General features: G+C 49.5%; 1 protein-coding gene across 4 annotated transcripts in view; it reads left to right on the forward strand.

Annotated features, from left to right (window-relative positions):
• Positions 1–15445, forward strand: part of KANSL1 (KAT8 regulatory NSL complex subunit 1) — a 101495-nt gene that overhangs the window by 82743 nt on the left and 3307 nt on the right. For 3 of the 4 annotated variants that reach the window (XM_074891878.1, XM_074891877.1, XM_074891879.1), the window contains 8 exons: positions 282–477; positions 3460–3625; positions 7840–8025; positions 8426–8587; positions 8913–9064; positions 11358–11476; positions 12687–12744; positions 13360–13472. In XM_074891878.1, the coding sequence (XP_074747979.1) occupies positions 282–477; positions 3460–3625; positions 7840–8025; positions 8426–8587; positions 8913–9064; positions 11358–11476; positions 12687–12744; positions 13360–13472 (1152 nt within the window). The remainder of the gene's footprint in view (positions 1–281; positions 478–3459; positions 3626–7839; positions 8026–8425; positions 8588–8912; positions 9065–11357; positions 11477–12686; positions 12745–13359; positions 13473–15445) is intronic. The other variant, XM_074891880.1, reaches the window with a different exon arrangement.

Below are 15445 nucleotides of genomic sequence, written 5' to 3' on the forward strand. Positions count from 1 at the left end.
CTTGCTCTGTGTCCAGCTTTAAACGCTGGGTTTTGTTCAGAACTTCCAAAGGTATTTTGTCAAAGGTTCAGTGGTGGGACAGTGTGGAAAGTGACCAAAGTAAAACCAAAAATTAAGAGTTGGCTTGATAAAAGCTATTGCCTCATGGAACTGCAATGCTTTAAACTCAGCTTAGAGTGTTTGCTAAGGTCTGAATTGTGAACCTGGCTGGTGCTGTTGGATTACATGGGATGGTTGAATGAATAACAGTATCTTTCTTTCTCTCTTCTCTTCTTGGGCAGTCTTCAGCCTGGCCTGGCAGAACATGCTCAGGGAGATGGCCAGGAAGCTGAGGAGCTCTTGCATAAAAAGCAACGACTGAACATGGTTACTTCATCTTCGGATGGAACGTGTGTAGCAGCTCGCACTCGCCCAGTACTGAGCTGTAAGAAGCGACGGCTTGTTCGACCTAGCAGCATTATGCCCCTTTCCAAAAAGGTTAGTGCTGTTTGGTTTTTTGATGCAGTATATAGCTAAAGCTCCACACCAAAGAGCCTGCCGAGGCACCGATGCGTTGGTCCAGCTTTTGCTCTTTGCACGAAGAGGTCTCCCTGCTCTGGGAATGTTCGTGGTTATTGAGAGGGGGAAGAAAATGGGGAGGAAGAGGAGGACAGTGAGGCTTCAAAGGCTGTTGGAGAAGTAAAGGAGAAACAAAGGAGAAGCTTTTGATTTGTTGAAGACTTTTATTAGCTGTCGCTGGGGAGGAGAGATGCTGAACTCTGATGTGGGTTTTCTTTTCTAAAACCAACCAGCCTGAGGTGAACCTCAGGCCAGGTAGTTCAATATGGCACAGTCTGAGCTCTTGAAAGAAGCTCTGAGAAGTATCGAGAAACCTTAACTCTGAGCACAGGAATTAACACAGCCCCGGGAACTCACTGCTACTTGCTCAAAGGAAAACTACAGTTGCCTGACCAGACATCTGTGGGATGTCTCGCAAAACGCCTTGCCAAGGTGATCGCGTTCACTTCCGCTGCTTAAGTTTGGAAATCGCTGAATGCTGTGACTCTGTTCCTGGTCTTGTTTTTGTTTATTTTTTTTTTATTTTATACCCCTCTCCACATAATCTTCCCTTGCCCTTATGCAGAATTCAGTCCAGTGGAAATAGAGTTTATTCACTGTACAAGGGAAGGCCATGCTTCATTCTTCTTAATTTCTCTTAGGAATGCCGTAGCCTGTCAGTTGAAGAATAGGTAGGTAGAAATTGAGGGAATAAGGACCTTTTCTGTACATGCAGCTCTGATTGCAGAACCATAGATGGCAAAAATCCACTTACCTTTGAGTCAGAGTGTTTCAAGTCAAACTTTACCACAAGGATTTGGGGGTTTTCACTCTGCGAGTGCTAGAGTTTTAAAGAGAAGCTCAAAAAGCAACATTTTTCTGAGAAAAATAGATTCTCACTCAGCTGAGTTAGCTTTAACTGCTTACTCATTTGCAGTTTTATCTGGGGTATTTCTGGTAGATTGCTGCGATGACTGCTTGCAAGATCTTCAGTGATTTGGAAGTTTATAAACTTTCCTGTGGGTGATGCTGACTTGTGCACTCAGTGTTTGAAGAAGCATCTGTTAATTATGTTAGTTTTTCATCAAATACATTTGATAATCAGAGATGGTTCAGAAGAGGAGTTCCAAATAGCAAAGCATTTCTGTGGACTCCTCCAGTTGTTAGAGAACGCTGAGTGATGGCTAGATCATGGTCCAGAAATACTAGTCCAGTTGACTGTGCTCTCCCATCTAGCACCAAGTCGTCGTAGATTGCTGTGACCAGAAGTTACAACCAGAGAGTTCACTGTTTCAATAGAGATCATCCGTAACTGTGCCTACTGTTTTACAAAATCTGAATACATCACCACTTGAAATTTTTAAGTTAAGAGATGTCCTGTAGGAAAGAAAAGTGGCTTAAAGGTTGAGTGGATCTGTAGCGTGCACTGGGATGGAAACAGGACGGGAAGGGATCCCCTGCAGTCACCCACAGCATCCCCATGCCGCAGAGCAGACTGCTTTATCCTCATGACATGCCAGACAGTTTGTCTAAGCCTCCTTAGGCAAGCTATTCGAGTGCTTGGCTAGTCTTGTTTTTCAGACAGCAAAACTAAACAAACCAAACTTCCTAATATAAGCTGCCTTGGCTGCCATTTAAAGTCTAGTAACTTCAGTCCAGTAGTCCCAAGTCATGGTGTAAACTGATCAGCTCCCCTCGTTGCTTCAGAAGCTCTTCCCAAAGTATGGTTGTGGTAATTCTTAATGTGGTCACTTCTACACTAAACGTGCCATGGGTCTTTCTGGTTTTGCACATGGGATGTATTTTTGAGGATCTTGTAATTTTTTTCTTGTTTTCCTCTCCCGTTTGGTGCACACATTTCTTGAAATAGATGCCCAAAACTGGGTGCAGCCCTCCCAGCTCACGTTAGCAATGCCGAGCAGAGTGGCAGGGTTACCTCGTGCGTCTTGCACAGCCGTCCTGTTTATAAAGCCTTGTGGGGTGTTAATTCTCAGTAATGGTACGACACTGCTGATTCATGTTCATTTTCTGATCCATAACAAGCACCAGATCCTCTGGGCAGAACTGCTCAGTTACCTCTTCCTCCTCTTCACTGGTCACTGAAGCATCTGCTTGTTGCATTTGCCCTCAGTGAATTACATTTTACATATTTTAGATAATTTCAAGCCCTTTCCTTCAAGGTACTTGCAGCCCTTCCCAGTTTTAGTGTTACTTGCTAAGGCTTGAGGATATTACCTCTTCCATCATTCCAGTCATTAATGGGAATTATTTGAGTAATACTAGACTCAGAACAGACTGCTGCAGGATCCAGTTTGATACATCCTTCCATTTTGATGGGTAATCATTGGTTACTTTCTCCGTATGGGATTTACATTCAGTTCTGCATCTGCTTACAATGGTTTCATATAAATGAAGTCCATATAAAGTCTATAAATCTGTGAATTGAAAGTCTGTCCTGGTTTAGAAAACGAGGTTGAAAAACGCACTTTTTCACTCTGTAAAGATGTCCCTGTTACGTGTCAGCTTTTGGCATGTAGTGATGGCTCTCTGACCCGTCTGAACTCCGGGCGGCTTTTTTTTCTCTCTGACAACTGAATTGTGCTGCCTCATGGTTTTTATAAATGAGGCTTCAACCTAGATAAAATTAAACACTCTTAGTTGAATTTAGTAAATGTTAAACTGTCTTTGCTGGTGAGTAGTAGTTTTCAGTTGTGTTTATGCAAAGTGAAAGTGTCCTTTTATGAGTCCAGACTGAATGAACAGGATTTATACAAGGTAGGGGAGAAAAAAAAAAAAAAAAGAAAAAAAAACAAAACAAAACAACACCACAGCCTTTAGGACTTTTTTCATGAGCTGTTAAAGGGGAATGGATGAAGAGAGCCCTTAGACACACTGACCTCTGACTCTCTGTCCCCTTTCCAGGTCCATCGTAATAGCCTGGTGCGATGTAGCTGTGATGTGAACCCTTCATGTGCTCTGTGTGGCACTCGAAGCTCGACGACTCTGGAAATCCAGTATGATGCCCCTTTGCTGGAGCGCCTCTCCCAGCTGGACTCGTGTATTCATCCTGTCCTGTCATTCCCAGATGGTAAGTGCAGCACCCCCCGAGCTGCCAGGGCTGTTGTCAAACGGGGCCAGGGATGTTTGGAGGTGCTCCGGAGCCTGCTCCTCCATCCTGGGCTTCCAGAGGAAGTGCACATCTGCTTGAGTGTGACCAAAATTGTTCATCTGCAAGTATTTTTAGGAGCAGAGCATTCACTGGTGCGGAAGGGTTTGGGAAGGCGTTACACCTGAAGTCTTGAATGTGTTTGTTTATGGGAACCTGACCTGGAGCCCCGCTCAGGGTGGGGAAACCAAGCGGTGCCTGGGAGTCTGTGCTGGGACCTGGATCTTTAGGCTGGTGTCTTTGTTGCTATAAACCACTTGAGAAATATTTGCTTCCGCAGGGTTTGTTCCTCTCTATAAAATTACTTGTGGATTGGTTTAAGTCACAGGAAATTTTTTTGACCTTGTAAGGAATTGTTAAATGATCTTCCATGGCTCAGCGGGTACAGTAAGAAGGGATGTTCCCGTTAAGAGACTTGTTTCCCTGTGTTATGGTATCAGAGTTAATCATCATTAAGAGGAATAACTAACCAACCCTGACTGGGGTATTCACAGATTTCGTGTGTAGGGACTTTTCCCAAGGGAAATGAAATAGTTTCTTTTGTTTGCTTCCAAAGCTGCCAAATTAAATACACGCCTGTTCTTTGACCAAAAACTACTGGCTTGCATGAAATTGGTGTCCATCTGTCGTCTTTTTCCTCTGATCACAAAATACAGGACCACAAATGATAGGAACTGGTACTTTTATCAGGAGAGCCAGGGAGAAAATAGATCATAGTGGTTCCTTTCCTTGATGGGAGTGTGTGACTGCTTGAGGTGTAACTCACCACTGGTAATACTGGGAGGAAGGTGTGTGTCCCTGCATCTTGTGAGGAAGTAAAATGGTTGGTCCAGACTAAGACACTGGGCTAATGTGCATGTTTGGGTTTAAATTCCAGCTTTGCACAAACCATGTGACAGTAGGAAATGCATGAAGTGTCTGGGAACAATTAATCTGGCATCTTTCACTAGCACTATATTTAAAACAGACTTAAATAGTAAATTGGTGCTATTTTTAAAAACTAAATTCCCACCCCACCCCCCCAGAGAAACATCTCTATTAAGGAATGTTAAAGGAACTGAATGAACTGAACTCCTGAAGCAGAAACTGATTTCCTGATTTCACAGCGCTCGTAATCCTCTGTCTGTGGTGTTAAATCTAATACCCTAGGAAGCGGTGAGAAAACCTGTTGTTTACTAGTGCAGCGTGGCCACCACGCAAATTATCATTCAGTATTCACTTTTCATTTTCTTAGGGTTAGCTGCAGCCGGCTCAGATGGCAAAAGATCAGTTCTGGCTGCATGAGATTAAAAACTTTGTTTTTAAAACTATATGGTGTAAAGCTTAAAACACCTCTACAGAAATACCCAATCCCCCCCACTCCCTCCCTCAGCTTAGCTTTGATGATTCACTGATGCTTAATGTGGTTTTACTAGGGTTGCTTTTTGGGGATGGGGATGCTTTTCTATCCGAACGTAAAGCCAAGTAGCGTGCTCAGGTGGGAGATTGTGCTTCCTGACATTCTTAGTCTGCACTGAGGCATCTCCCTGCCTGTGAGCATTTATCCAGGTTGCTGTCGGTGCCCCCCCATGATTATTTTGGGGGCTCACCTTGTAAACAAGCTGGCTGGGTCGATGGGCAGAGGCTCAGTTAAGACTTTCTGGAGGAGCTTGCGAGGTTGGTAGATGGAGCTTGGCCTTAGATCTCTGAGCATGTGCTGACTTTCACTTTGAGCCTGTCTCTCCGGGGCTTCTCCGGTGCCAGCAGCCGGGGATCTCCGGTGCAGTTTGCCAAGGGCAGAACTGCCAGGCGCCGCAGGAGGAAAAAGATCATTTATTCTTCTGGCAAGCAGAGCGCAGGCAATCGCGGCTTTTAACCCGTTGCACTTGCGCTTTGTAAGCGCTTTGTCCCCTTCCTTTCAGCGTTGGTTTTTTTGTTTTCTGGTTCATCTGATTTCTCGCTGGGAATTTTCAGATGATGTAATAACCTTGGTGGGGAGGACGGGAGCGGGGGCTCTCGGGCTCAGTGTGGTTGCCATCTGCCGGTCCCTGGGAGGCCTGCACCGCTCGCCCGAGCAGGAGGAGGAGGAGGAGTGTCGGGGTCACTTGCACATACTGGTGCAACCAGTGCTGGCAGCAGGACGGTGACCAACCACCAGATAACTCATTTTCTGCTGACAGTGTCTTACGTTTTTTCCCCTCCCTCTGACCTGTCTGCTCCTTCCACAGATGTGTGGGCTGCTGGGATGGGATGAATTTTCAGGAGAAAGTAAAAAATAAACAGAGAAGAGGCCATTTTCCCAAGGTCAGACCACTTCAACACAGTGATGTTGCAGCCTCACTGGCAGTGTCCTTAAAGGACTGCCTTGACCCCTCTCCGTTCTTTGGGACATGTCTCCACAAACCAGGAGTGGTGGCCAAAGAGCTGCCGTCACACTGTGATAGCCCTTCCTTAGCAAATGGATGGGGCTAAACCAGAGCTTTAACCATCAAGGTACTTGAAATGCAGCTGTCCTGGCTTTTTCCTGAGGGTTGAGTTCCCCCTGTTAATACCAGCCGACTCCAGCCCGTGCACTGCCAGCTCTCCCCATCCTGTCTGCCTGCCTGGATCTGCTGGGGCTTTCCAGTCCCTGGAACTGGTGGGGAAACACTGGGGAGGGGTTTAGATATCAGTCGTTGAGACTACCAACAGGGCCTGAATCTCTGGCACTTGCCCTCTGAGATGCAGTTTCTAAATCCCGTGGCAGCTCCTAATTGCCTCCCTGTCCCCTCCGCAGGCGCAGAGTGAGGAGTTTTATTCCCTGTGCAGGGCCTGGGAAGGTTCATCTCTGCTCAGGGTTGCTTCAAAGTCCCTGTGAAAATGTCATGTGAGCTTGAGAGATGTGGGGGAGGGATGTTTGTACTACTGATGCTCATCTTAGTGCTTTTTAACTCCTAGTTGTGGCAGTGTGAGTTTGCATCGGGCTGCATGTCCTGCTGGTGACAGGTCTGCTGGTCTGTACTGGGGAGGAGAGCAGATGGGTGGTGTGTCAGACCACAAGTACTGGTGTATAATGATCTTAAGAGTGTAGTTGGAGAAGATAAATTCATGTCTCAGTATTCTCCTGTAAACCCTAAAGGTCTTAATGCTTTTCCAAACTAGGATTTTGGTCCTCAGGCATATAAAAGAGAGCTGGGTCTTGGAGACTTAGGCAGCAGTATTTGGTGATTAAATCTGAAGTTTGAAGCTATGAGTATGAAAAGAAGGCTTATTTGTGGGACTCCTGAGGCTGGAGTAGTTTGCTACTGCCTATCTGCAGAAGAAGTACACGGAATAATCTCATTAGTGTTCTGTCTTTTGGCTGAGGTCGGGAGTGCACGTCTGTATGGGATTTGGGAGAAACAAAACTCGAGGAACGTGAGCAAAAGTAGTGTCTGCCGCATTTCACAGCAGTGCAACACCCTTGTGCTCACTGAGCCACGGCAGGATAAAATAGGGACAGGTACTCAATTACTGTGAGCTGTGGTATGCACGGAAACTTCAGGCTCAAAATGCATCAGTTACCCAGATAATTACCCGTCAGTTTGCCTGCTCGCAGATGGCTGCATGACCCGGCCCCTGCATGGGGAGCTCCCGGCGAGCAGCAGCACTTCTGCTCTTGGAGCCTCTGAAGTGTGCTCACAACTTTTGTTGGGTGATTGAGGTGCCACATCAGGCAGATTAACGTCATAAAGTACTTGGTTGGCTTTTGGCTTGACCTGAAATTGAGGATTTAAGCTGATTTTCTCTTTTCCAGCCTGTACCTCTGTAGATTTGATGTGCTGAGATATCTCAGATTCTTGGAAGTCAGATCTGAGATAGCAGAATTGAGTGTGACAGTACATGAGATACCTTCAGTGGTAAAGACACGTGGTTTTTCTGACAAAGATTTCATTCTCCTGCTGGGATATATACTTGGGCTGTGAATCCTGTAGAAATGTCCTTCTCTCAAAGAGCTTCAGATTAGAAATGTTAGGCCCCAATATTGCAGGTCCTTCCTGAACATGAGGAGGGTGTAGGCAAGCCTGGGTTTGTCAAGGGCTGTTCTTACTGGGGGGACTGGGAGAGGATTATGGTACCGCCACTTTCTGGTGCTTAATTTAGTTAATTTGAATGCTGTGCTTTGTGTCCCTCTGCAGATGTGCCCACGAGTCTGCACTTCCAGAGCATGTTGAAATCTCAGTGGCAGAACAAACCCTACGAGAAAATTAAACCTCCCAAAAAGCTCTCGCTCAAGCACAGAGCCCCCATGCCTACCAGCAGCCTGTCTGACCCTGCTCGCAAGGACCGCCACAAGCTGGTGAATTCGTTCTTCACTGCAGCCAGTAAGTGCCTCTGCCACGTGCAGAAACACTGCCCGGTTTTGTACCCAACAGCCCTGCGATCTGGGAGGAGAAAGGAGGAGGATACCCTTTAAATTCAGCTCTCAGGGATGAAGCCATGGTATCACAGGCCAGGGCTGAAGGTGAAGTGTGTGCAGGTGGTGAAGTTCAGGCTGGTCTCGGTTCGTAGGGACCTCTTGTTGATCGGTCTGAGGCTGTGCTCAGGCTGGCACGAGCAGTACTGCGGCTCGTTCTGCTCTGACATGTCTCCAGCACCCTGATGGTGTTGAGCCCAACCTGTCTGGATTTATGGAGCTGGTAAACTCTGCCCGAGCCTCCTGTGCCAACAGAAAGAGAGGTGAAAACAGGCGTTTCATAGCTCTTTCTCTGTTCCCCTCCTCAGAGCGCTCACATCAAAAAATCCAACCAGACAAGGCACACAGGCCGCCTTTAGACGATTTTACGGCCGTGTCCAAGGCCGAGAGAGCGCCAGAGCGCTCACTTGTCCAGCCTCCTGCCTGTGACAAAAAGCGATTGCGAGACTGCTCATCTGAGAGGAGTGAAGGTAGGCTCCCACGGCCAGGTCTCTCGGGGGGAGCTTGGGCTTTGCTGCATATCCAGCCTCTCTCCCCCTTCAGCCTCGGAGAAGGGGGAACGCACTGCTTCTGGGCCTCGTCGCCAGCGCAGCAATGCCTCGTGTGCTCTAACTGCTCCTTCCCCCAGGGCCTCTCAAGCTGGCAGCCGCCATCAGAAGATGCTTCTCTTTCATGCAAAGTGCTCCTCAGCACTGGCCATTTCTGGTGCACATGGTCCTTCTCTATCCACCGCCACCCCCCTTTGGTTTTTTTTGTTAATGTCATTCTTCGTTTTCTCCCATCCTCCCTGTGTAGTGTTGAAGCATCACACGGATGTCGGTGGCCCGAGCTACTTGTCAGCAGCTGCGACCCCCACACCTCACAGCCCTATAGCCCGGCAACTGTCCACCTCCTCGGAAGGCTCCGCTCCGGCCAGCGCGAGTTCACAGGGCACCTCCAGCACAGCCGTAAGTACCTGGTGCCTTTCTGGAGAGGTTTCTGAGCTCAGCTCCATCATGGGGCCTCAGCTTTTGAACAGTTCAGGCATCTTAGGCTTGAGAGTGCTTAGTATTCCTCTTGCCATGCTGGACCCGTTGGTTCAGCTGATGGTGGGGTTGCTGGTCCTCTTTTTCACTCTGACTTTGGGTCTGCTGGGTTCCTGGATTGATGTTGGCTGTGCAGAGAGCCAGTCAGCTGCAATTACAGGTTCACTGTCAGCTCAGAAACTGCTGGTAAATGCTCCTGTTCTCAGAAGTCCCCTGGCTTCGCTCCACATCTGGTTTTGGTTTCTGAAGTTGTCTGGGGATGGAAGAGGGATAGAATTGCTGAGCACCAGCAGTGTGCTGCTGGTACAGTGGTGGTTTCCCTCCGTGGCACTGGGCTGTAGGTGGGCTTGGGGCTGAGTCGCAGGGCTGTGGTACAACAGTGGTGGTTGAGATCTTAACTTTCCCCTAAACACAAGCTTTGGCAGTTGCTTAACTCATACTGTCTCCTGAGACACACTCAGCCTCCCAAAATGCTAAAGGATGACAGGATTTGGGACCTTTATGAAACTGTGTCTAAAAGCAGTCAGTGAACAGGAACATAACTCCCCCCCCACTGTGCTCTGGGACAGATGGATGACACAGCTCCTCTGCCAGACGTCATCCGTCCTCCCAGCGCCTGACCCGCATTAACAGAAGCCCTTGATTAAAGGACTGAATTATGCTGAACTCTTAAGCGTCCCAGTGAAGAACCTGGCCCCTCCCTGGCCCCTCCAGTTGGTAGTTTGTGCCACAGCCTAAGCTGGATGTGACCCAGGGATGATGGAGCAGATCTCAAACCCTGATAGTAAAACCAGGGTGGTTAAGAGGCATTTGTCCATGGCAGAGCTGAGGGCACCACTTCCAGCTCAGCCTTGTGTGCCCTTGTCCTTGCTCCAAGCTTGTTGCTCTGGGATCGCTAGGTACCGGCTGGGTTCCGTGCTGCTGACATCAGCAGTGACATCAGTCTGAAGAACCCAACAAGCAGTGATAGTTAGGCCTGAATGCGCTAGGGCTTTTGGAGAAGCAGCTCCAGTGTGTCAAGGTGATGTTTCCTTGTGTTTCATACACATATCTTTTTGGTCTTTTGCTGCATTTTCTGCTGCTCTTTCACAAGCTCATTCTGAAAAGCAAGATGAAGCGTCTTCCCTTCCGCAGCCAAGTCCACCCTGTTGCGGATGCTGTGGTCTGGACCCTGGGCTCAAGCATCTGGGTCCTGGCTTCAAGCATCCCCGTCTGGCGCAGGTTTGCGTGTGCTCCCCGGCGGGTGGGTCAGGCCTCACTGTTGACGGTGACACTCTGAAACTTCCTTGCCACTGTAGCGGTAGCGATGTCCTCATCCAGCTTCACGCGAGGCCTGGGGTGTGGCTGTGGCAAGTCCCTGGCAGTTCTAAAAGCCGCAGGGATCAAAGGAGACGGAGAAAATGGTAAATCGCAGGTGACTCCGTTGGGAGGACGGGCCGTTTGCGTGTCGAGCTGATCCGTGAGGCTTTGTGTCACTGTACCGACAGTGCTGCTGTCACAGGTTTGGGGGAGGTTTTTGGGTAGACAGATGGTAGGAGAGCACCCAGCGTTCACCCAGGTTTAAATAGATAAGTGCGGAGCTTATTTCTGTCTTAGAAAATCTATTCCAGTCAAAAGCGCGACACAGATGGAAGCTGCTAGGCTCTTAGTACAGCTGTCATAACCTGAGATGAACTCCTGTCTGACTGCTTCACGTTCCTCCTCTGCCACAGTGTCACCTGTGGTGGGTCCAGACCCCTGCAGGGACACGAGCAGGGGGCTGTTTCCAAACTGGATGGTTCTTCCCCCTTTCCTGATGGTCTCACTGCTTCCTTTACACTGCCAGGAGGGAATTGGATTATATGGGAGACTTTTCTTGCTGGGTCAGTTGATGAACTGGATCAATCTCCTGATCTGCCTGGCTGTGCAGCGCCTGGTGCTAGTGTGGAGATGGTGGCTGGAGCTCAGCAGCCTTTGCTCCCCTTGCTTCAGTGCCTGCAGGACCACTGCAGCCCTTGCCCTTGTTTGTACCCTCCCAACTAAGGACTCTTGGTTGGGAAGAGGACTTGCAGCAAGCAGTAGGTGAAATCCATTTTGGTGCAAATTGCTGTTGGTTCTAGAGCCTCCGTAGGTCCTACAAGGCCATTTCCTACGAGGCCTCATCCTTCTTCCATCAGTGACTTAACATGACAAAACCTACAGCCCTTTCTCATGTGGGTCTTGTCTTACGTTACAGCAGCCGAGGAGGAGGAGAGGCGAAAGTTCATTCGATATTAACAACATTGTCATCCCGATGTCCGTTGCTGCAACGACTCGTGTGGAGAAACTGCAGTACAAAGAGATCCTCACACCCAGGTACGTGCCTGATCCCCGGCTCCCGCGGGGTTGGTGTGTGCTGGGCTTTTACTATCAACTGTCTTGTTGGAAGTTCAGCTCTGGCCTAGGGCTTTGCTCCCAGTGGCTGCCAGTGCTGGTGAGGGAAGGGGCTTGCTTCTTCCTTGGAAATACGAGAAAGTTTGGAAGACTTCTGATCATACCGTTGATGGAGACTTGCTAAGTTAGGGAATATGTTGTCTGAGTGTCCCTGTGTGTGAAAGCCAGCTGCCCTGCTCAGGTCTCTGTGCAATCTAAAGTCATCCTGGTTGTCCCCTGTCCTGCTGCAAAGCTGCTGAGTGTGTGGAGCCGAAGGTTCTGGTGGTTCCCCAGCTCGGCCCTGCCTGGGCCGGGTTAACGCTGCAGTGCAGGAGAGGGGCTGTTGCCTTGAGCCACCTCCCATGGGGGCACCGGTAGGAATTGGAAGTTTTCTCTGCCTGAGCTGAGTTCAAGGAGCTGAACTGTCGGCCCCTGTTTGGGTGTTCTTGGATTAACACTCTGGATGAGATCAGTTCCTGGTTTTCTCACCTCAGTGCTCGGTGGGAGTGTGCCAGCTTGCCACAGCACTGGTGCAGCTTCTTCATCCAAACTGCCCAGTTTCTAGTCCTTTTCGCTCCCAGTTTTCCAGGTCTGTTTCCCAACCTACCTCTTTCTTCTTCCTGGTCCTACGTGCTCTTCCTGGGCCTTTTTCAGAGTGGGGCAGGGAGAGGGGCCCTGTTGCTGAGCCAGAGGAAGACAAGGAAATGCTGCAGCATCTGCTCTGCTTCCTCTGCCCTTGGCAGGCTTTGGCCACGCTGCCAGACCAGCGCCAGGAGCCGGGCAGGGAGGCAGAAAGGAAGGGCTGCAGCAGGAGGATGCTGGCAGCCTCGGCCCCCCCATTCCTGACCCTCCCCACGTGGAAGGACGTCTCCTGCCTGTCCCCCAGCGTTGCGCTCAGTGAGTGCGACCCCACTGCAAAAAAATGTGCTCAAAATGGAGCAGGCTAAGAGGGAGAAACCCTTGTCTGATACCACAGGAGGGATTTTGGTAGACAAACGTCACTCCTTGGCTTAAAACTGAGCCTAAGTATGTTGCTCATCGTGGCAGGCTTGTATTTTTCCTTTCCCAAAAGACAGTGTTGGTGCGTGCAGGGCACGTGCTGCTGGGTCGGCTGTGCCGGGGATTGACTGCCCTCTGATGTTGTGTGTTGCAGCTGGCGTGAAGTGGATATCACCGCTCTGAAAGCGAACCCTGATGAAGACAATGAGGAGGTAAGAAGGATTTTATTTGAGTTAACGTGGGATGGGGTTGGTGGCAGCAGAACAGCGTCCACAGAGGACGCCAGAAGGGAGCGGACGCAGGGACCTCAGCAGGGAGGTGCGGAGTCTCTTCGTTTTTTGCCACAAAATGGCACGATTGGCCCTGCAGAAACCAGCCTGGGGTTGGTTCCTTCTCAGGAAAGGCGTGATAAGGCAGAAGTTGGATTAGTTAGATTGGGTACAGCTGAATTTGAGGTTTGATTGCTGTCAGGAGACCTCTCTGGGCAGCGATTTTTTTATGGAATAGGCTACTCAAAAAATCATGACCAGTCACGCCGCTATACTTGTTATTTGAGCTAAACTGATGATGATGGTATTTCCTTAAACCTCTGTGTGAGCGCTTTCATTCTGGGATAAATGGCTTTCTTTTGGTTTTTAGTTCTTAATCTCTGTGTAAGAAATGCAGACTCAGTTTACCGAGGTGCTCTCACACTCACTGATAGCATCTACCTCCCTCCAGATATAAACATTTAAATTCACACTGTAGGTAACGCTGGAAAAACTGCAGGTAGCTGCGTGTTCACTATAAGAAAGCTCTGACCAAGCCCTGTCCCCTTCCCTTTCCAGATCGAGGATTTGTCTGATTCGGCCTTCACTGCTCGGCACGGCAAGTGTGAAGAGATGGAGCGGGCCCGCTGGCTTTGGAGCACGAGCGTGCCCCCGCAGCGGCGGGGCAGCAGGTACACCCGCCAGCACGGTCCCTGGGCACGGCCTCGGTGGTGGGGGGGGTGCAGAGAGGGTCCTGGGGGCTTCTCTTGGCCAACGTGTCGTTCCCAACAGAGTGGGATGCTCCTGGGAGCAGGTTGTGGAGACTTTATCAGATCAGCTGATCCATAAAAAGGGTTAGACGTTTGTGCTGGTGTTGGAAGGTTTGGTCACCATCCACAAGAGCAGCTTGAGGAGCCCTCGTAGGAGGGGGCATAGTCTGGCTTAGGTAGGGGTGAAGTTACACTCCAGTGGAGTTGCAGACAACCAACTCTTGCTCCATTTGTTTGGATTCTGCTTTCTCAAGCCCTTTCACCACTCTAGAAGCGTGGAGGCTGCTGCGCCAGCTCGGGGGGCTGAGATGGGCGTCCTTCATGCAGGGACAAGGAACGGTGGTTGTTCTCAACGTCAGGCTGTCTGCTGCCTCTCCGCTCGATTGCCTCAGCACTGCTGTTCCTCTGCCTCATTTAAATACGTGTCCTTACGTTCCTCTGATCACTTGACACTTGATTGCCTTTCTGCAGTGTCTTTTTGCGAGTGGGTGTCTAAAACCACACAGTTTCCAGCTGTTGATCTCATCATAAACCTGCATAAGAAGAGATTTGCTCTTCTCCATTTGGCTTCCGCTGCTTTGTTTGGTTTTGAACGACTGTGCTTGGGCAGAGATGCTGCTGAACTGCAGCTGCATGCAAACGTGGACCTGGTCGTCTTGGTCTGGTTGTGGTTTCAGTTTAGCCCTGTTGAGCGCGTGCGATCGTGCACGGGTTCTGCAAGAACTTCTGCAAATAGGTGGCATCTATCAAGCTCCATTTGTGCTGCTGCTGCCTCGTTTTATCTGCAGCTGCATTTCCCGGTGCTGGTGGAGCGTGTGGGACCTTTTGGTGTTTCTTTGCAAACTTCTTCAGCCGCTTTCTCACATCCGATAGCAACTCGCCATAACTTCCTTCCTCTAAAGACCCTCTTGTAAGGACGTTGGTGAAAGATGCTGTGTTGAGGTCCTGGCTTGGGCACTGGGGTCAATTCAAACTTCATCTCTTAAGTTTAGAAATGGAAGTGGGAAAGGACTTCCTGGGGTCTCTGGTCCAGGCTCCTGCAGGGCTGCTGCCAGCAGGAGACCAGGTTGGCCGTGGCTTTGGCTGGCCCTGGTGTGAGCACTTCCAAGGATGGAGATTCCCCCAGGGCTGGGCCAGTATTCCCAGTGCAGCTCCTCAGCAGGGTGCGATGGGGAACGAAGTGTCCCTGATCCGCTGGCCGCGTTCCCCAGCACAGCCCGGGACGTGGTTCGCTGCACTTGTGCTGAGAGTGACTTGGCCGAGTTCAGCTCAATGTTTGCCATGTCCCGAGCTGCTCCTCAGCAGGATCCTCGCTCAGTCCCTCTGTTCCCATCCTGGGCTTCTTCTCTGCGGCTGCTTTAGTCTTTCTGTAGAAATTGTTGGAGCCCCTCATGTCCTGGTAACTTCTTGTTGCTGTGATTCAGCCAGTACCTTGCTGCTTTCCTGTGGAGTACCTGGACCAGTAATACCAGTAAACACTGGGGTAAACTCGCTCAGTTCCCTTAAATGTCCTTCTCTTTGTGACCTGCTCCGGCAGATCTGCTGAGCGTCTGGTGGTCTTCCTGCCTCGTCTATGTAACAGACTGGTTTGGTTTTTTTCCTGTAGCAGCTTTTAAATTAAATCTTGATTCAGCACATTGACTCCATCTAGCTTGCTGCCGGTGTAGGTGTTTTATTAGTCTAATTGGGGCTGGGTTTGTATGTTCTGATGAACATTTTGGCCAAGGTAGGTTTTGGAATCTGATCCTTGCCAGTCCTTGAAGGCCACTTGCTGTTGCAATTCATCTTGAAGAGCTGCACACAGATATGGGGACTCCGGTTAGGTTTCTCTGTTTGCCGCCTGTGGGTCTTTTATCTGGGAATCTGTGTAGGTGCTGAAACTTTCTTAATTCTTG

Source organism: Strix uralensis, chromosome 22, assembly GCF_047716275.1.
Source record: "Strix uralensis isolate ZFMK-TIS-50842 chromosome 22, bStrUra1, whole genome shotgun sequence".
NCBI classification, from domain to species: Eukaryota; Metazoa; Chordata; class Aves; order Strigiformes; family Strigidae; genus Strix; species Strix uralensis.